Source organism: Xyrauchen texanus, chromosome 14 (assembly GCF_025860055.1).
Source record: "Xyrauchen texanus isolate HMW12.3.18 chromosome 14, RBS_HiC_50CHRs, whole genome shotgun sequence".
Taxonomy (NCBI): domain Eukaryota; kingdom Metazoa; phylum Chordata; class Actinopteri; order Cypriniformes; family Catostomidae; genus Xyrauchen; species Xyrauchen texanus.
In genome coordinates, this window is record NC_068289.1 from 44,930,674 (window position 1) to 44,949,684 (window position 19,011).

General features: G+C 36.9%; 1 protein-coding gene across 4 annotated transcripts in view; it reads right to left on the bottom strand.

The window, feature by feature from the left end:
- Nucleotides 1-2,821: 2,821 nt before the first annotated feature.
- LOC127654803 (nck-associated protein 1) overlaps nucleotides 2,822-19,011 on the bottom strand; it is a 70,154-nt gene continuing 53,964 nt past the window's right edge. For all 4 annotated transcript variants that reach the window (XM_052142243.1, XM_052142242.1, XM_052142241.1 and 1 more), the window contains 10 exons: nucleotides 18,802-18,932; nucleotides 18,534-18,631; nucleotides 14,950-15,043; nucleotides 13,655-13,737; nucleotides 11,792-11,872; nucleotides 11,613-11,706; nucleotides 6,896-7,012; nucleotides 6,627-6,736; nucleotides 4,896-4,985; nucleotides 2,822-3,765 (listed from right to left, as the gene is read on the bottom strand). In XM_052142243.1, coding sequence (XP_051998203.1) covers nucleotides 3,649-3,765; nucleotides 4,896-4,985; nucleotides 6,627-6,736; nucleotides 6,896-7,012; nucleotides 11,613-11,706; nucleotides 11,792-11,872; nucleotides 13,655-13,737; nucleotides 14,950-15,043; nucleotides 18,534-18,631; nucleotides 18,802-18,932 — 1,015 coding nt within the window. In that variant the 3' untranslated portion in view covers nucleotides 2,822-3,648. The remainder of the gene's footprint in view (nucleotides 3,766-4,895; nucleotides 4,986-6,626; nucleotides 6,737-6,895; nucleotides 7,013-11,612; nucleotides 11,707-11,791; nucleotides 11,873-13,654; nucleotides 13,738-14,949; nucleotides 15,044-18,533; nucleotides 18,632-18,801; nucleotides 18,933-19,011) is intronic.

Genomic DNA, 19,011 nt, shown 5'->3' on the forward strand with positions numbered 1-19,011 from the left:
TTGTAGACCTACAGGGTGAGTTAATTTAAAGGTAGACGCACTAATCTGCATCTGTTTGTGTTGATTAGGGGACTTCAAAATGAGGTAAAACCATGTTCTGGTTAATTTTATTTACTTACTATATACGTAGGCTACGCACTGCGTAATTAACAGCGTAGGCTTAAAAGGATAGTTCACCCCAAAATAAAATTCTCTCATCATTTACTGACTCTCGTGTCATCCCATGTTTTTTGGAGCTTCAAAGTTTGGGCCACCAAACGAAGATGTTTAGAAGAATATTTCAGCTCTGTAGGTCCATACAATGAAAGTAAATGGTGGCCCAAACTTTGAAGCTCCAAAAAACATATAAAGTCAGCTTAAAAGTAACAAAATAAGACTCCAGTTGTTTACTCCATAACTTTTGAAGCGATCCACTCGGATTTGGGTGAGAACAAACCAAAATATACCTTTTTCTAAACATTTCAAAAATATCTTCGTTTGTGTTCTGCAGAAGAAAGAAAGTCATACACATCTGAAATGGCATGAGGGTGAGTAAATGATGAGAGAATTTAAATTGTTGGGTGAACTCGGTAGGTCCATACAATGCAAGTTAATGGTGACCAAAACTAAAAGCAAAATGCAGCACATCTCCTTGGCGATCATGATTTCAAGCTCGACTACACTTCCTAGTGCTTGACGCATGCGCAGAGCTCTAGATGGCGCTAGGAAGTGTAATCAGCAGCTGTGTCTCCTTTCGAAGGCTGCGAGTTAGGTAGGAAACGTCCTTTGAAGGCTGCAGTATACTTACTGAACGTCCTATTTTAAACAATCCTCTCTTAAACAAGATTGCCTTTGTAGGAAACACGGAAACGGAAGTATCATTGTTGCTATGGTAGCACGCCACATTTTAACATGCGTGAGGGCTTTGAGTAAGAAGGGAACTACGTCCCTTAGAAGGGAATGTATGAGGTACATTTTAGGAGAGTTAGAATGATGTAAAGAGAAAATAAAATAGATTTTACAGGTGTACTTTTAGTCTAATACTTTATTTTAATTATATATTAATATAATTATACATATTATATACTCTGCACCCATCTACTGAGGTACTTCAACTTTGGAATTAGCATTACTTGCGTTTGAACATCATATTTAGACATTTCCGTTGAAGCCAAGAATTGTGGGTTGTGAGTGCCCACGAACGATACGACTCGTGCATCCTCCAAATTCCCGTGAAAGAAAGCTGCATTCGAAATGTCCCACTCCTTTTTCTGAAGCGAGACAGCCTCGATGACGCATGAGGCCGACAAATGCGACCTCCGGAGGACGCATCCTTCCAAACGAGACAGCCAAAGACCTGAACTTTCAGCCTGGAGTACTTGAATCTGATTTGTGAATCTTGGCATTCTGTGGTAAAATATTTTTGTATACTGACCGTTAAACTGTACAATAAAACGTTGTAAATGTTCCTATATATTTATGGTCTCTTCTCACACTAATAAAGCAAATTCTTAATCAAAACTTTTCAGTTAATCAACGTAATCAATGTATCAACCTCAATTAAATCAATACTTCATTATTTAGCATGTATGGTAATGCAATTCCTCACATGGTTTAACACAGGGTCTATCTAAAATAGCTCATAAACAACTAAAATGTGAAAACAAAAAGGACAAGCAAACAAAAGAAAAAACATACACTCACTGAGCACTTTATTAGGAACATTGTGGTCCTAATAAAGTGCCTGACGTGATCTGCTGTTGTAGCCCATCCACCTCAAGGTTTGATGTGTTGTGTGTTGATGTGATGTTTTGCTCACTACAATTGTACAGAGCGGTTATCCGAGTTACCGTATCCTTTCTGTCAGTTCGAACCAGTCTGGCCATTCTCCTCTGGCCTCTCTCATCAACAAGGCATTTCCATTCACAGAACTGCCATTCACTGTATGTTTTTGGCACCATTTTGAATAAATTCTAGAGACTGTTGTGGGTGAAAATCCCAGGAGATCAGCAGTTACAGAAATACTCAAACCAGCCCATATGGTACCAACAATAATGCCACAGTCAAAATCACTGAGATCACATTTTTCCCCCATTCTGTTGGTTTATATGAACATTAACTGAAGCTTCCGACACATCTGCATGATTTTATGCATTGCACTGCTGCCACACGATTGGCTGATTAGATAATAGCATGAATATGTAGGTGTACATGTGTTCCTAATATTGGGCAGTGAGTGTATTTTTGCTTTTGCTCCATAAAAGTAGCATCTGCACAAACTGTGCACGCACTTTGGCCTTTTAAAAGATTTAGCTCAGTAACTTCAGATCAAAGAGTTTGAATAGTGCTCATGTCAGCTTGGACAGAATAGTACAAATCACAGATGCAACCTGTTACAGTGTTACCACTATTTTTGACCAACAAATATTTATGATGTTTCTAGATCTTTGTGATTTCTCGAATAGAAAAAGCTCAAAAACTCAGACCGATTCGCTAATGAATCATTCAGACCAACCTGTGAACCAATTCGACTGATTCATTGAAAAGAATCGACAAAGAGCACAAACTGCTCAACAAAAGTAGAACATCACTATGGTTCGAAAGGAAGTTTTCCTCTCAATATCTTGCTGATAGAATATATTAGAAATGAGAATCACTAGAAAAAATCTAAAGAATAATATATTAACTTTTTCAGAAAAACTCAAACCTAAGATTTCCTGATATTTCCAGGTTTGCCATGACCGTGAAACACTGCTGTTATGTAAAGAATGACCATAAAAATTCAGTAAGCATTCATTATTTTTACAGCACTGAACAGCATAAAGTGGACAGTAAAACGGCATATGACCTGATGTTTATTCATGTTACAGAAGATACACTGTCATTTCAAAAACATATAAAACTGGTTACGGGAGAGGAGGGGAGAAACAATTAATAAACATTCAATAAATATTTAAGAATGTTTATTATAGCACACAGACAGGTACAATGGAGTGTCAATGCCACAAGGCATCATGAAAGTTAGTTAAAAAATTATACTATGCTTTGTACAAACAACACTGGGTTGCTTTTATAACGTAGTTATGCACAATTCTGCCGATTCAATCCAAATGAGACGGTGTTACATCCATTAATTTGGAAAATATGTCAAAAGGAACACAAAAGTGTAATGGCAAAAAAAAAACAAAAAAAGCAAATTCACAGGGAAGGTGAGAAAGAAAAAAAGCACGCAGTAACCCACAAATATTAGATCTAGAACAACATCAAAAGAAGAATCACTGTTTCATAGAAGCATCTGTCATCTTAACAAGCATTTAGCGTGATGTATTTTTTTTTTTAATAATTCACCCTAACCCCCCCTCCCACTTCCCAACACACACACACAATTAACTATTTTATGTGTTTATTTCCATGTTTTTAACCATTGCAAAATTAAAACACAACCAAAAGAAAAGGTCAAAAATTATATTTAGTGTCACTAGTCCATGGGATCAAACTATTGTAAGTGGTCAATACATTTTGTTTTCTTCCTCCCCCCCTCTATTTAGTGTCATAAAAGTTTTGATCCCATTAAAAGTCTCATACTGGTAAGACTATAATGTTGGTGAATCCTACGGAGTAGTATGGAATGAGGGCTGATATCTCCGCTCCTCAGGTGCACAGGAGTTCTTATGCAGAAGAGGACACAGACTGCTTGTACACAGCATGGTAGGCATTCCGGAGCAGGACGTACGGGAAGCAGGATTCCAAGAGATCCATGGTGAGGAATGGTGATTCTTGAACGATCTAGTATTTATACACAAATAGACAAAATCAATTACATTTTGGAAAAGCATGATAAACACCCTTCTCGCTTTCCATTACACTCAAATACAACAAACTTTGCAGAATATGCTTGAAAAAGCGGAAATCTCCCAGTCCAATCTCCCACAAGCCTTCGAGGCCATTCATACCGTACGCGCCTTTTGCATCTGTCTGTCAATAGTTTTTTTCTTTTATGTAAACATGCACTTGGTATTCGTCTTTGATTGTTACGCCACTGTTTTTTCAGCATCTCGTGCAGAAGAGCCGAATCAAGTTAAAAAGAACTTCAATAAAAAATTAAAAACGCATCTCAAGACACTAGTTCTCATGACTTTTTAACGATCTTTCCAGTTATTTGTGGTTAGTGGCTAAGGATGTTTTAAACAATTTGGAATGCCCAATTCCCACTACTTAGAAGGTCCTCATGGTGGTGCGGTTACTCGCCTCAATCCGGGTGGCGGAGGACAAGTCTCAGTTGCCTCCACTTCTGAGACTGTCAATTCGCAATCACGTGGCTCGTTGTGCATTAAACCACGGAGACTCCGCATGTGGAAGCTCATGCAACTCTCCGCGATCCACGCACAAAATACCCCATTGAGAGCGAGAACCACTAATCACGACCACGAGGAGGTTACCCCATGTGACTCTACCCTCCCTAGCAAACGGGCCAATTTGGTTGCTTAAGAGATCTGGCTACCTTTTTGATTCAGACTGATTAGCTAACTAATCATTGAGACTGATTTTTCTAAGCCCATTTGACTGATTCATTGAAAAGAAATGATTCGAAAGAACAATCTACTCACAAATAAAACATTACTATGGTTGGGGAACAATTTTGACTACAAAAGTTCAACAAAAGATATTAAAACAATTTTAGAGCAGAACATAAGAAAATTTAATATTCAGTTAATAAATTCCACGACTTTTCCAGGCTTGGGAAACAACCTATCCACGGATTCCCATGACCACGAAGACCCTTGTACATATCTGAGGCATTTAGTGATTTTCAGTGGCACTTTTGCCTCAAAGCACGCTAAACTAAGTACTAAAGATGAATGTGGAAATATGGAAAACTGTGTTTAGTCTTATAACGGCAGTGTGGATTTACTCACCATGTCCAGAAGCAGGTAAACAGACTCTCTGTTTCGTGTAGTGGTTTTATCTGTCTCCTGTCCAATCTTCAGCAGACTGGAGGAGGCAAGCTGAGGAGTAGAGAATTACAGGATTTTATTAAGTAGCAAAGTCCCACTGTGATACTTCCACTGCAGAGTAAAATAAATACAATGTTTCTTACTGATATGCTGTTGTAATTGCACAATGTATAGAAAAAGCAAGTACAAATTCCAGTGTATACTTTAACCTTATGCGTCCACGCGTACACATGTGTGGATGTTGTGTTTTGGCTTCCTTATATGCAACCCATCATTTAAATTCATTTAAACCAAATGATCTCAGTTCAGGAGACTCTAAGCTGTCAGTAAAGGGTTAAACATTCAACGCAATGAGTCATATGAAAAAACAACATGGCGCTGACCACAGCACAGTTTGTCTTTGGGAGAAACGCCAACAAAACTACATCTGATAAGAAATTTAATTACGGTTTACATTGAAACATGTTTGAGTCAAAAGAGTAGTCTCTAGATTCATCCGATATGCCATTTTTAAAATACAAGCCATTTATAGCGAAACACCACACTGTTAAGCACAATGTACACTAATGTGCTCTTTAGTGCATTTTTTCCTTGGAAAACTTACACTGAAAAAGTAGCATAATCGAATATTTTGTTGGACCGCACTTAGCTTAGATTACGGCGTGCATTCGTCATGGCAATGTTTCGACAACCTTATGCAACGTCACAACATTTATTTCCATCCTGAGTTGAATTAATTTTTTGGCCGAGATCTTTTACTGATGACGGGAGAGTCGAACCACTCCATAAAGTCTTCTCCAGCACATCCCAAAGACATTTTATGGGGTTAAGGTCAGGACTCTGTGGTGGCAAATTCATGTGTGAAAATGATTCCTCATGCTCTCTGAACAACTTTTTGTGTGGTTTCAGTGAATCACTATTTGAGCCAGATGAATCTTGGCAATGTCATTCTGGAATATGCCCATGCCGTCAGGGTAGAACAAATCCAATGATGGGAGAACCTGGTCATTCAGTACATTCAGGAAATCAGCTGACTTAGTTTTATTGCTGCATAATGATGCTGAGACTAGACCTGACCAAATGAAGCAACCCCAGATCATAACACTGCCTCCAGAGGCTTGTACAGTGGGCACTATGTATGAAGGGTGCATCGCTTCATGCGCTTCCCTTCTTACCCTGACATGCCCATCGCTTTGTAATAGGGTAAATCTGGACTCATCAGACCACATGACCATTTTCCATTGTACTATATTTATTGTGCATTCTCAAACTTATGTGCAATTAAAACTGTTCTGAGACCAGTGCACATAGACAGCACACTGGAGGTTAAGTCATTCACTAAACTGGGAGCATCCTATAGCTCTTTATGCTGCTAAGGTCATCCAATCCAAACTTCTTAGCAAAAGTTCAGTTTCGTGCTACAGATGATGTTTGGACCACACAACATGTTTGGCAGACATGGGACAATGGTAATCAATACATAGATTCAGAATTTATTATTTATAATTGTATTTTAACATGGTTGTCAGTGATTGGATGAGGCTGGCGATTATTTTGAACCAGAATTAATTATGCTAATTTCTGAAGTAAAATCTGTAACGTCTCAAAAACAAGAATAAACAACACTATTTTTAGGCAAACTACCCCTTTAACCCATGAATTTTAATGATTATGACCAGCATTTTAACTTACTGCAAGGAACTCTTTCAGCCGATCCTCTATGCTGCCCTTGTGGATAGTGAAGAGCGCTGCGGCAATCTGGTTTATCGCTTTAGCCAGACAGTGAATGTTGTTGCAATGACCTTAAAAGATTATAGAGAGTTAACAAACACATGATAATGTCACATGCATTAAAACTATGTGGTTTCGTTGTTCCAGCGGACTGCAGTTCAAACAGCACAGATATAATCTGATTTCATTCGCAGTGGTTCAGTGAGAGTCTGAAATGTAAAAATTGGTACCTTCTATTGCGGGACTGTACTGTGACATCACGTTGCTGGCCAGGGTCGGCATGGAAACGGCCACGAAGACCATCAACAGGCAGGCGATCTTATACTCTTCCTCAGGGCTGATATTCTCTGTTGCAAACACAGAGAATTAGGTTCATGATTTGTGCTTTTGGTAACACAGTAAACACTCACATGTTGCCATTGTGCAAGGCAAGAATATTGCAAGGATTGCATTTCTCTCTCTGGACAGTGTCCTAAAATCTAAGCAAAGAGCCAAGAAAAACAGCACTAATGTCCAAAAATTAAGTCTGGTTTATGTTATTAAGGCAGCAGCATTTGGGAGTGATTCAATTAAGTTTAATTATTAGTTTGAGTTGACTCGTTATTTAGATAGTAAACAGAAGAGGTTTGGATTGAACCATTAGGGGAATAGAACAAAAACATTGGTGCTGGCCAAGAAGCACTGGAAGGTCTGGTAGCTGCTCTGAGAAAGTGAAAGCTGTTCACCGGAGAGCTTTGCTAAATTCTGGAGAACTATGCCTGAGGTATGAGGCAGGAGCTATATTTAAGGCTCTTCTCGGGAAAGCTTATTCCTCAGACTGGTTCTAATGCATGATGAAAACAGCAGTGTTGGGGAAGGTACTCTGGAATGGCTACTTTAAAGAAATATGCGGGGTCCATTACAAGTTAGGGTTATTTAAAATATATATATTTTTTTACAGTGGTTACAGTGAGGCACTTCCAATGGGAGTGAATGGGGCCAATTTTTGGAGGGTTGAAAGGCAGAAATGTGAAGCTAATAATTTAATAAAAGCACAAAAATGAATTCTTCTGTTAAACTTGTGTATTATTTGAGCTGTAAAGTTGTTTAAATTATCGTTTCTAAAGTCGTTTTAGGGTTTGTGGCTTTAAATCGCTATGGCAATGAAGTTTAAAAGGTTCTTCTAACCAAAAAAGGTTAGAAGAAGATTTTATAACACTAAAATTATATTAACACACATACTGTCTATGTTTTGTGGCAATATGTTGGAGTATTTTAACATTTAAGGATTGGCCCCATTAACATCCATTGTAAGTGCCTCACTGTAACCAAGATGTTTGCCTTTTTTCAAAGAAAAGGAGGGACAAGTCAAAATTAATATTTGTGGCAATACATTTTATACCACAAATGCTGTCGATTGAGCTTAACTTGTAGCTCCATGTGCTCCATCACGGCCCGGCCTTCCTCCTCATCATGTTAGTGTAATAGAGTGATGTCCCGGTATGATACTGGTATCGGAATTTGGTTCCAATGCTATGCTCACGTACTCGTACTGATACCAAAAACCGATATCATCTGACATACAAATGTCATAAGGTAAACACTCAGTGCACAAATTAAATCCACGATTTTCCTAGTGTGGTTATTAAACTGCAAAGGCTGCAACTTAATTAAATAAATATATGTATATTCCTGCATGTGCCCATGCAGACAACATATTTAATAGGGTTGTGTAGCGAAGCCATTATCTGTATTTGTCATATGACAAAATTATCTATATCTGTCTCTGTATTTGGCTAGAACCAGGTGTGGGTGAGGCTTAAACTGGAAGTGCGTTAAAAATAAACAAAATGAAAAGCCCATTATTAAACGTTACTCTTACATTTATAGTTTCTATTAATAAAATATGCCTTGTGTATGTATGCCTTTTCATAATAATAGCCTAATAATAATAATTATTATTATTTACTTATATAATTTTTTTTCTTAACAGATGAAGCTGAATTTTTTGGCCACATTTACTGTGGAATATATCGTTAACTTTGGTTTCTCCTGGTATTTCTGATTATTATCTACCGAAACATAAATTTTAGTTCACCTGTTCATGCATAACAAAATTATTCTGGAGGCAGGTGGTGTCAAGCAAAATGTGAAATGTTAAGCACACATTTTGCAGTGAATAATAAATACAAATTCAAGCATTAAAAGAAATATAATAAATCAATATAGCCTACAAACAGGTTAAAGTCCTGTAAATCTATCAGGGATTTTTACAATAGGACACCATTATTTAGTTTAATAACAATAACAATAATAACAATATAAATAATAATAATGTTAAACTTATACAGCACCTTTTCAGAGCTCAATAACACTTAACATTCTAAAATTTAGAACAGTTTAAAGAAGAACAAGAAAAAAGACAGAGCAAGTTTCAGTTTCTTTGTTTTATATTAGCAGGAATATTCTGAAGAGATGAATACTATATGGAGCATTTAAACCTTTATGGAACATCTTAACTTTTTTTTTTAATAAAGTTATCCAGACTACCTTAATCGCTGATGTGAATATAAATGTGGTCAACATTAAGAGGCGGCTTGACGAGCTCCGACGTGAAATCATCACTTCAGGTCAGGAATTTAACACATGCGCTCAGGTTTAGGCTATAAATAAATACATCAGAATCATGTGATACATTAATATAGACATTTCAAGAAGGGGAAAGTGTATATGATGTCATATCTTAGTTAATATTACACTTGACAAGGTCCAGATGCGAACAATTTACAGAGACCGCAAAAGGAGTCAAGACCACGGCCAACCAATCAGAAATCACATTGTGCTTTAGAAACACTTTAGAAATATTGGCTGCACAGATTCATACATTTGTTGTCATTTAGAATATGTACATTTTTTAATGTCGCTTTCTACTTGTGTTTCTTGGATTGTCAGTCAAACAAATATTTTCTATATTATTTGGATGATTGCGTTATTCGTTTTGAAGTCATTATTCGTGCCTTTCCAAATAGGGTATTCTGCTTTGGGCACATCCCTAATATTTAGTTAATGAAATCCCAGCCTTTTTGTGGTTTAAAATCACACTGGGTAACCTAACGACCAGCACTTCCAGAGGGGTGAAGCTGTCATCACAAACCGGCTTCACTTGGTATACTGCAAAAACAAAAACTTTATTTACAGGCATTTTTCCCACTACATTTAAACAGGCTTGAGTAACCCCCTGCTGAAAAAACCTGCACTTAACCCCACACAGACTAGTCTCTCTCATCCCAAAAACACTTGAAAGGGCAGTTTTCAATCAGATCTCTTCCTATCTCTCACAGAACAAGCTTCTGGATGACAATCAGTCAGGCTTCAAAAGTGGACACTCCATTGAGTCTGCCCTGTCTGTCACTGAGTCACTGAGGCAGGCGAAAGCTGGATCCAGATCATCCATTCGGATTCTACTGGACCTTTGTGCAGCCTTTGACACAGTTAACCATCAGATCCTACTCTCAACCCTCTCTACTCTGGGCATCACAGGAACTGTGCTTGACTGGTTTAACTCCTGTCTCTCAGGTAGGTCATTCAAGGTAGCCTGGTGAGGTGAGGTGTCCAAGTCACATCAGCTACTTACTGGGGTACCCCAGGGCTCAGTGCTATAATGTTGTGGTACTTCACTAGATTAGATCTGATACAAACAATGTCATGCAATTTAACTTTTCTACCCACAACCGAAACGTTCTTTTATTCTTTTTTTACTTTACAGCAAATTAGCTTGCATCCAAGGTCTTAATACAGAGATTTTCTGGAAAAATAATTTGGCATAAGATGGTCTTTCCTGTCTTTGTATATTTAAGAGTGAAAATTTGAGCAGCAAATAGCTTTTTGGAAAAAGAATTGCTGTTCAACAGTTCTTTCAAGTGTGTATGAACCAACGTCACACTTTGGTAAAAGCCTATTTTGCGGCAAACGCTGATGAAAGCAGCATTCCAAATTTTGGTTGCTCAAATCTAGAGCGAAAACTCCTGATGCATATCATGTTCTTCAGAGGCCAACTCAAATGTTCCACAGAAGATCCAGTTAGTGCATTTTATTTTCCTCTGATTGGGGAAAAATGAGTCCATTTATGTTTCGATGCCAACAGGGATTTAACTCTTGCACATCTGGGTTGAAATGGTGGATTTTAACATACTGCAATAGGTTAAGCATTTAATCTCTCATTTTGTTGCTGCTTTGATACCAAGGCTAACAATGGAAATTTATTTCGTACAATTTTCTAAAGGAATTGCAAATTGCATTTGTAATTACATTTTCTATACAAAGTCAAACAAATCAAATGCAATTGTAAATTTTTCTATTTGGAGCAAACTGCAAATAGTAATGGCAATGATACACTGATGTAAAGCATTAAACCTATTATAATATTTGAATAGAAAGGTAAATACATTTTTCGTTATCATTTCAATTTTGGCCAACATTGTGTTTACGATGCACATATACAATTTGCGATTGCATTTGAATTGTCATAATGTTTTTGTCCACAAATTGAAAATAGCAGTTCAAAAACAATTTGTAATTTCTTTTGAATATTTCCTGGACAAAAACTTCCATAGCTAACAAAGGCATAAAATTACATTGAAACAGCTGCTCTCATGATGGCCAGGGTATACAGAAATTACTACCTAGCAAGCGATGCCTTTTGTCTCTAAATGAAGTCACATTTTGCCCATGCTCCTCTGTCAGTAGAAATATAAATTTTAAGTGTGTTCACTCCATTCTCTTTGAAATAATTCAATTCAGACCTCTTTCAGTTGACCCAAAATTGAACAGAGTGGAAAAAACCCCCACTTCTCTTTGCATTCACATTGTACCTGAACTTGAAAAGTGTACTCATTCATTGTGTATTCATTCTCCCTCCCTACACACAGTCCTAGTGACAATTACTGAATAATATCTCAAACAACTTACCAGACTTCTGGGAAGAAAGAGCCACAACCAGAGCAGGGTCGATCTCACAGGGCAGGCCTGCAGCAGAAGAAAGCTCATACACGTTCATGGCGACCTGAGAAATAGGAGAGGAAATGTTTGTCCATTTCAGGTGCAGTGACAAAGTATTACTGGTACCAGAAAATCTAAACGTAACATACCTTCATGTCAGTTTCACGAGGAATGTGGTCTTTGAAGTCTTCCACAGAGCTCACCAGGAAGGGAATGTGGCAGGATAGCACCTGAAGATAAGGACACATCTGTGGTTAAAGCTCATTTAAGAAACAATGCTTTCAAACGTAAAAAGTGGTAACTCTTCCATGTCATTACAACGCCCTAATGTTTTCTATCTTCTGTGAAACACAAAAGGAGATGTTAGACAAAGTCTGAGCAACTTTGTTCCACAGAATGAAAGTGGATGGTGATTTGTACCATCAAGCTCAAAAAAGGACAAAAAGGCACAATTAAGTCTCATAAAAGTCTTCTGAAGCAATGCAATATCTTTGTGGAAGACTAAATTTGAGTCATTATTCACTGATAATCGTAAGCTCTTAAATCTGATTCGCACTTGTACATATTCAAACCTATCGCATATTCAAAATGTTGTGATTATGAATGTCATTCAGGATCGCTGATGTCAAACCTGGTGTGACAGGTCTCCATGTGCCATTTAAATTTATTCGAATGAGATTTGAGAGCCTCAGCAGAAGAGAAGATTATCGGTGAATAATGACTTGCAGTTGAAGCCAGAAGTTTAAATTTACCTTAGCCAAATACATTTAAACTCAGTTTAAACTCAAGTCCTGACATTTATTCGTAGACAACATTGCCTGTTCTAGGTCAGTTAGGATCACTACTTTATTTTAAGAATTTGAAATGTCAGGATAATAGTAAAGAGAATAATTTATTGCAGCTTTTATTACTTTCATCACATTCCCAGTGGTAAAGAAGTTTACATACACTTTTTTAACAACAAACTGTCGTCTGGCTTTGTTTTGGAGCAGTGGCTTCTTCCTTGCTGAGCTGCCTTTCAGGTTATGTCAATATAGGACTCGTTTTCCTGTGGATATAGATACTTATAAATACTCTACCTGTTTCCTTCATCATCTTCAAAAGGTCCTTTGCTGTTGATTTGCACTTTTCACACCAAACTATGCTCATTTCTAGGAGACAAAATGTGTCTCCTTCCTGAGCGGTATGATGGTTATGTGGTCCCATGATGTTGATACTGTACTATTGTTTGTACAGATTAATGTGATGCCTTCAGGTGTTTGGAAATTGCTCCCAATGATGATCCAGACTTGTGGAGGTCCACAATTTTTTTTATGAGGTTTGGCTGATTTATTTTTATTTCCCCATGATGTCAAGCAAAGAGGCACTAAGTTTGAAGGTGGGCCTTAAAATACAACCACAGGTACACTTCCAATTGACTCCAATTAGCCTATCTAATTGGCTAATTGTCTAAAGGCTTGACTTAATTTTCTGGCATATAGGCACAGTTAAATTAGTGTATGTAAAGTTCTGAAACACTAGAATTGTGATATAGGTAATTAAAAGTGAAACAATCCAAATGTAACAATTGTTGGAAAAATTACTTGTGTCATACACAACATAGATAAGTAAACTAGTTATAAGAGGTTTGCTAATATGAAATCTGTGGAGTGGTTTTTAGTGGTTCAAAAAGTTTTAATGACTTCAACCAAAGTGTATGTAAACTTCTGACTTCAACTGTAAATAGTTCCTCAAACAAAGCTACCATATGGCTGTAGAAGATTGGAATATAGTCTTTTTTGGAGTTTGACAGTATAAGTCACCATCTAATATCCTTGTATGGAAAAAGAGTGGCTCGGACATCCTGTCTAACATCACCTTATTTGTTTTATGTATAAAAAAATGCACATTTTTTGGATGAACTATTCCTATACAATGGCAGCTATGACACGTGCAGCAAATGCTGTCCATGCACAGACAGTGAGAATGGGGCGAGTCATGAGAGAAGCAAAATGTCTGAATAACAAACTCACATCTCGGAGAGCTTCCTGAGCCAGAGATCGGAATGACAGAATCACGCCAATGATGGTCATCCGTTTTAGCACGCTGTCAACCGCTACAGAAATAGAAGATATAGAAGTCATATAAATAACTAGTATGGGTTTTTTCCAGAGAGCAGGGTGGCCATAAGGCCACATATCACACACTTTAATATAGCAAATAACAAACATAAAATTGCTAAAAAATGTATTTAAAAAATAATAATAAACTCTTACTTAGCAATATAATTACTCAAGTTCACAGAAAACTAAAACAAATAATTTTATTTTAAATGGTAGATGGCAGTTTCTTCAGATTTCTTTTTGTAATTTATTTGTACAAAGAAATTGTTAATATATTAGAAATAAGGAAATAATAGTGCACACAGTAGTCCAGCAAACCATGGTCCACGTTAGCAATCGCATTTATATATAAAAAAAAAAAACACACACACAAAAAAATATATATATATAAATAAATAAATACATAAATAAATAATCAACCCAATTATACTTGTGCATAGTGAATAAGACATGCACGTGAAGCACTTTTACCTTGGGCTGCATCCGAAAATGTAGGCACCTGACTTGCTACCTTGCTGCCTAATCAGTTAATGACATCTGTTTTGAATGAATGGAACTCTTAAGGAAACTGGTCTCAAAACAGTTTAAAAAGCACCTTATTTTCATCATACCTCTGTATACAGCTCCTGCGGCAGCATTTTTCTAGTTTCGGATGCAGCCTTGAAGTTGCACTCATGCGCTTGTGCGAATACAGCATGAGCCTCAATCTCCTGACAATTTAAACAGCCTGGATCGCTTGCTTGGATTGTCATCATGATTTGTGAATAAGAGGAACTTTTGATCCTGAAGTTTTTGATTCTGTCTGATGGAATACGCGCTTCAGAGGAAGATATTAGATGAGCGCTCGACGGTAAGAAAACGCTGGATTTTCATGAGGTTCTTGAATGACATCTGTTTAAACAAGATATCTGCATATTTGCAAATCATACAAGTTTTATTGATATTTGCCATTTATCATTAGAAACGTTATAGGGAACCGCTGAGGATAGACTACGTGCTTCAGATGAAGATTTTTGTGAAACCGTTGGACCTATTCACTGACGTACAAATCACTTTGTCTTATGGGTAAGTTTTACTTTACACAGGAACAATACCTAGCTGATAAGATATTGTTAGGCAGAGGACAACTAGAAACATTTATATTTACTATATACATTTCCATGACTTCTAAGGTTTGATCAATTTGCCCCAAGATGGGTACCCACATGTGAGTCGCTTAAAGAGTGCTGCCATATGATCCGGTTTGTCAAAGCTGGTTCTCATCTGGGTCAGAACCTCCACGTTGTCCACCACAAGTTTCTGTAAATATGACAAGAGATGTTAGGATGAGTGAGAAGGAAAGAATTGATGTGAAAAGGTTAAAGGGGTCCAATCATAAGGAATAACATTTTCCTTGATATTTTGACATATAATAAATCTTTCTACTTACTGTAATGCACTCTGTAAATTTCAGAACTCAAAGCTTAACCTCCAATGCAATAAAAACATTTAATGAAACCAAGCTGCAAAAATGCCCCGTTCTCTACTTCTGCGATTTCCTACTCTTGGGGGCCCGTTAATTAATGACTGTCTCTAGAGCAGCAGCAACAACAACAACAACGCCTACTTAAATCATCGAACTCTTGGCCTCCGCCCACAGGAGATCAGTTCGTAAACAGAGAGAGCAGGAGAGACAGGTCTAGTGTGGCCTAATATCTATTTCTGAACACCAAAGGGGACACATCTGGTCTATTTTGAATTATTTTTGCATATAAACATGCACTAGACAAACATCTTTGACCGTTGTCATGTATCTCACGCCACTTTTAAAAGACACAGTGTCAAGTTACAACACTGAAAAGGAGAGCCCATCGGTTTCATTCAGCTGAGCTGCATCTTACTGTTTGAGCACAGTCCTGGACGCCCTCTTGCGACCATCTGCGCTATTTTTAATTGTTGGTGTACATAAACATGAACTAGATGTACGTCTTTGACCGTTTTGATGCATTTTTGGCAACGTGCACCTCAGTGCATTATGATAGTCTATGTGTTTACGTCTTGTTTCACCATGCTTTGGACTAGAGCTAGGAGATATTTCGATTAATCTGAATTTACGCTTTTAACGCGATTTACTCTTTTTTTTTTTAATCGTGGAATCAAGGTTTGCATAAAATATCAGCATACACTGTAGTTAGCACTAAGCTTCATTTTCTAAGATGTCAATGGAAATGTATGTGTTTATAATAAAGTGTTAGAACATACGTGACAGTTATGAGTGCTTCATATCAAATCATATAATGGATAGACTATAAATAGGAGAATCAACCAGATCTCCTTTTACCATGATGATTCAGATAGATCGCTAATTATTGCTTTGTTCTGTGACGTGTTTTGAATGTACTGCATTTGTAGCCAAAATTTAGGAAGCGAAGCAGTCATTTTGACAAACAACGATATAATTTCATTTAGCTGCTCTGCGTGTACCGCTAGAGGGCCCCATATGTTGTCATTATTTTAAACTGAGCTTTTTGCTTATTGCATTTTCAACTACATATAAATGTTTCTGATATTTGGACTCTATCTGCAGGTGTTTATAGCCTAGTTCTACATACATATTGATTGATATACTAAAAATACTTTCTAGATAAACATGACTATTTCTAGATATTGATACTTCACAATATACTTGGACTGGATTTAGATAAAAATAATACCTAAATTGGCTTTGAGGTATTTTGTAGTTTTCTTATTTGATACTATTATTCCTGAACATCAATGTTATTTTAAATAAATGAGATTTGAATTTATTTTACTTTTACGCGGTTGATTGATTCTGTGTATTGCGCTTTTTTTTGTGCATTTCTCATACTCACCTTTGTTTTCTATAATGAAAAAAATATATTTTTCTAACCAGGTTGCCTTGCATTCTAATAAGGAACATGTTATTTGAATCATGTTGTAGTTTCTTTTTAAAATACCTTTAAATGTAGGAAAATCGAATTGAGAATCGTAAATTGTCTTAAAGTTTGAAGAAAAACAAATTATACATAAGTATACAGCCTGGAGCTTGTTCATTGTCTTCTGATTGGGTTCATATATGGCTGTATTTGAGGGGCTGTACGATGTTAGCTAATCATAACAGTGGGTGTTTAAATTGAAGTTTTAAGGAGATACTTAGGCCAAAACTGATCCTTTCAGACAAAGGGCCAGAGACAGGGTGGATAATGATCATATATTACTAAATTATGACTGTTTTGGTTCAAAACAACTTTACTAGCATTATCAGTGTACCACAGGGAAGATACTAAAATTATAAAAAAAAAAAAAAAGTATGTCATGAACCCTTTAAATGTCAGTGGCGTTTTGTGGTCATGACATTGAAGTTGAAAGTTTGCATATCATTTTACACAGACAGCATCAGTAAGTTTTTCTACTACACTAGTCTCATACCATCAAGAATAATGTTTAACTCTTGTGACTATACCTTTCAAACAGTGCGTATTTTAATATTTATTGCCAGGTTTTTACTTTATATATATATATATATATTTTTATTTAATTTTTTTCTGTGGTCATCAACATTATGCCATAAATGCAGTTGATTAAGCTTAACTTGTATTGAACCCGAACAGTTCTTCTAACACCTAAGTTGAACAATCTATTACAGAAGCCGATTAAAGACAAGAAATCCCCCGAAACTGAGACAATTAAGTGAGAACTACTTGGAAGAAATGCAAAAGCTCAAGCTTGCATGACTATGAATGATTTGCGTAATTTGAGCGCTTTTGAGAAAACATGTTCCACGTTAAGTTTTTGGGTGAACATGGTGCAGATAGAAATGCAAAATAAAACACTTACTCCACAGCTGATTGTGGGTCAGATAGGAAACTTGGTTCCTTCTTCCCCTAAATTACTTTCAGCTGAGGGAGAGAGGTTTGCATGTTGGTACATCGCTGACATGTGCCAAGGCTATGTTCACACACTTCGGTTGGCAAAAAAAAAAACTTTTATTATGCAGAGGGCCATTTCAGTTTCATAAATTATGCATTTGTGCACTTGCTGGATTGAATAAAACATATTTAAAGAAAGAATGAAGGGCTTTCCATGCACATACATGACCCAAAAAAGTAAAAAAATCACTGCATCAGGCAGAGCAAACAAGGAACAATTTATACCTGGTGAATAACGTTTTGCCTTCAATGTAATCAAACTGTTCCTTGGTTCACATTTAATGATCATTGTTGCCCATTAATCCATCACTGCTTGACACTTCTCATTTGTCTTTTCTAAGTGTTATCCAAAGTGATGGGAAATGCAACCTCATCTCTGTCAGTATCTTTAATTTCTGAAGAACTCCCATCATTTACAAATTCTCATCATCCCACACTGCTTGCGTATATGTTAAATATTTTGACTAATTTGATTGTGAATTTAATCATCTTTGAGAGGTAAGTCCTCTCCGCTCCACTTAACACATTTTACAATGTTAAAGACCCAATTAAAAAACATTTCTGAGTGACTTTTAGTAACTATCTATCACATGAGGCCATCTTTATACTACTGTACTCAGTAATGCAGATAAAAAAAGTCCTTCTCATCCAGGAAAAGAGATCAAAAATATTGATGACTCATCTTGCAGTCACAGGCTTATCAAAATTTGTGTCCAATAAAATGCTCTCTAGAATGAGAAATGTACCTTCCCCTAATACCACCTGTCATGACAGTAACAAACAAGTTCTTTGATATGTACTGCCACAAACTTGCTGTTTCAGTCCAAGGGTCATTAAATACAAAATTCCAAAATCCTCACCTTGAGTTCGGCCACCTGTGAAGAGATGTGCCACATGAGGCTCTCACTGAGGAACTTCATCCCATAAGGACCTAGAAGCTCAGACAGGGAACGCATTTCTGGGGGATCAAGACAATTTCATTTAGATATCATGTCCAGCTAAAGAAAGCAACAGCTTTAGCAATAGCTCTCAGACATACACCTGAAATGTTTCTAAACAAGGATAAAACTCAAATTGGCATGAAAAACCTTTAATAAAAAATACAACAACAAAAAATGCTGTCCTCACCAGATATGTCGGAATACTCCTCAGCATTGAAGGTGAGCTCATTTTCAGTAGGCAGGTTGACAAAGGCCTTCATAGCTGGAAAGTAAGCAATGTGACCATTGCTCACCTGCCGCAGTAGAGTCTCCAGATACCTGTACAAAGAAGCAAACAGTTAAAATAGGCTCTGTTTCCAATTCTAGTGAGCTGCCTATGTAGTCGGCATTTAAGGCA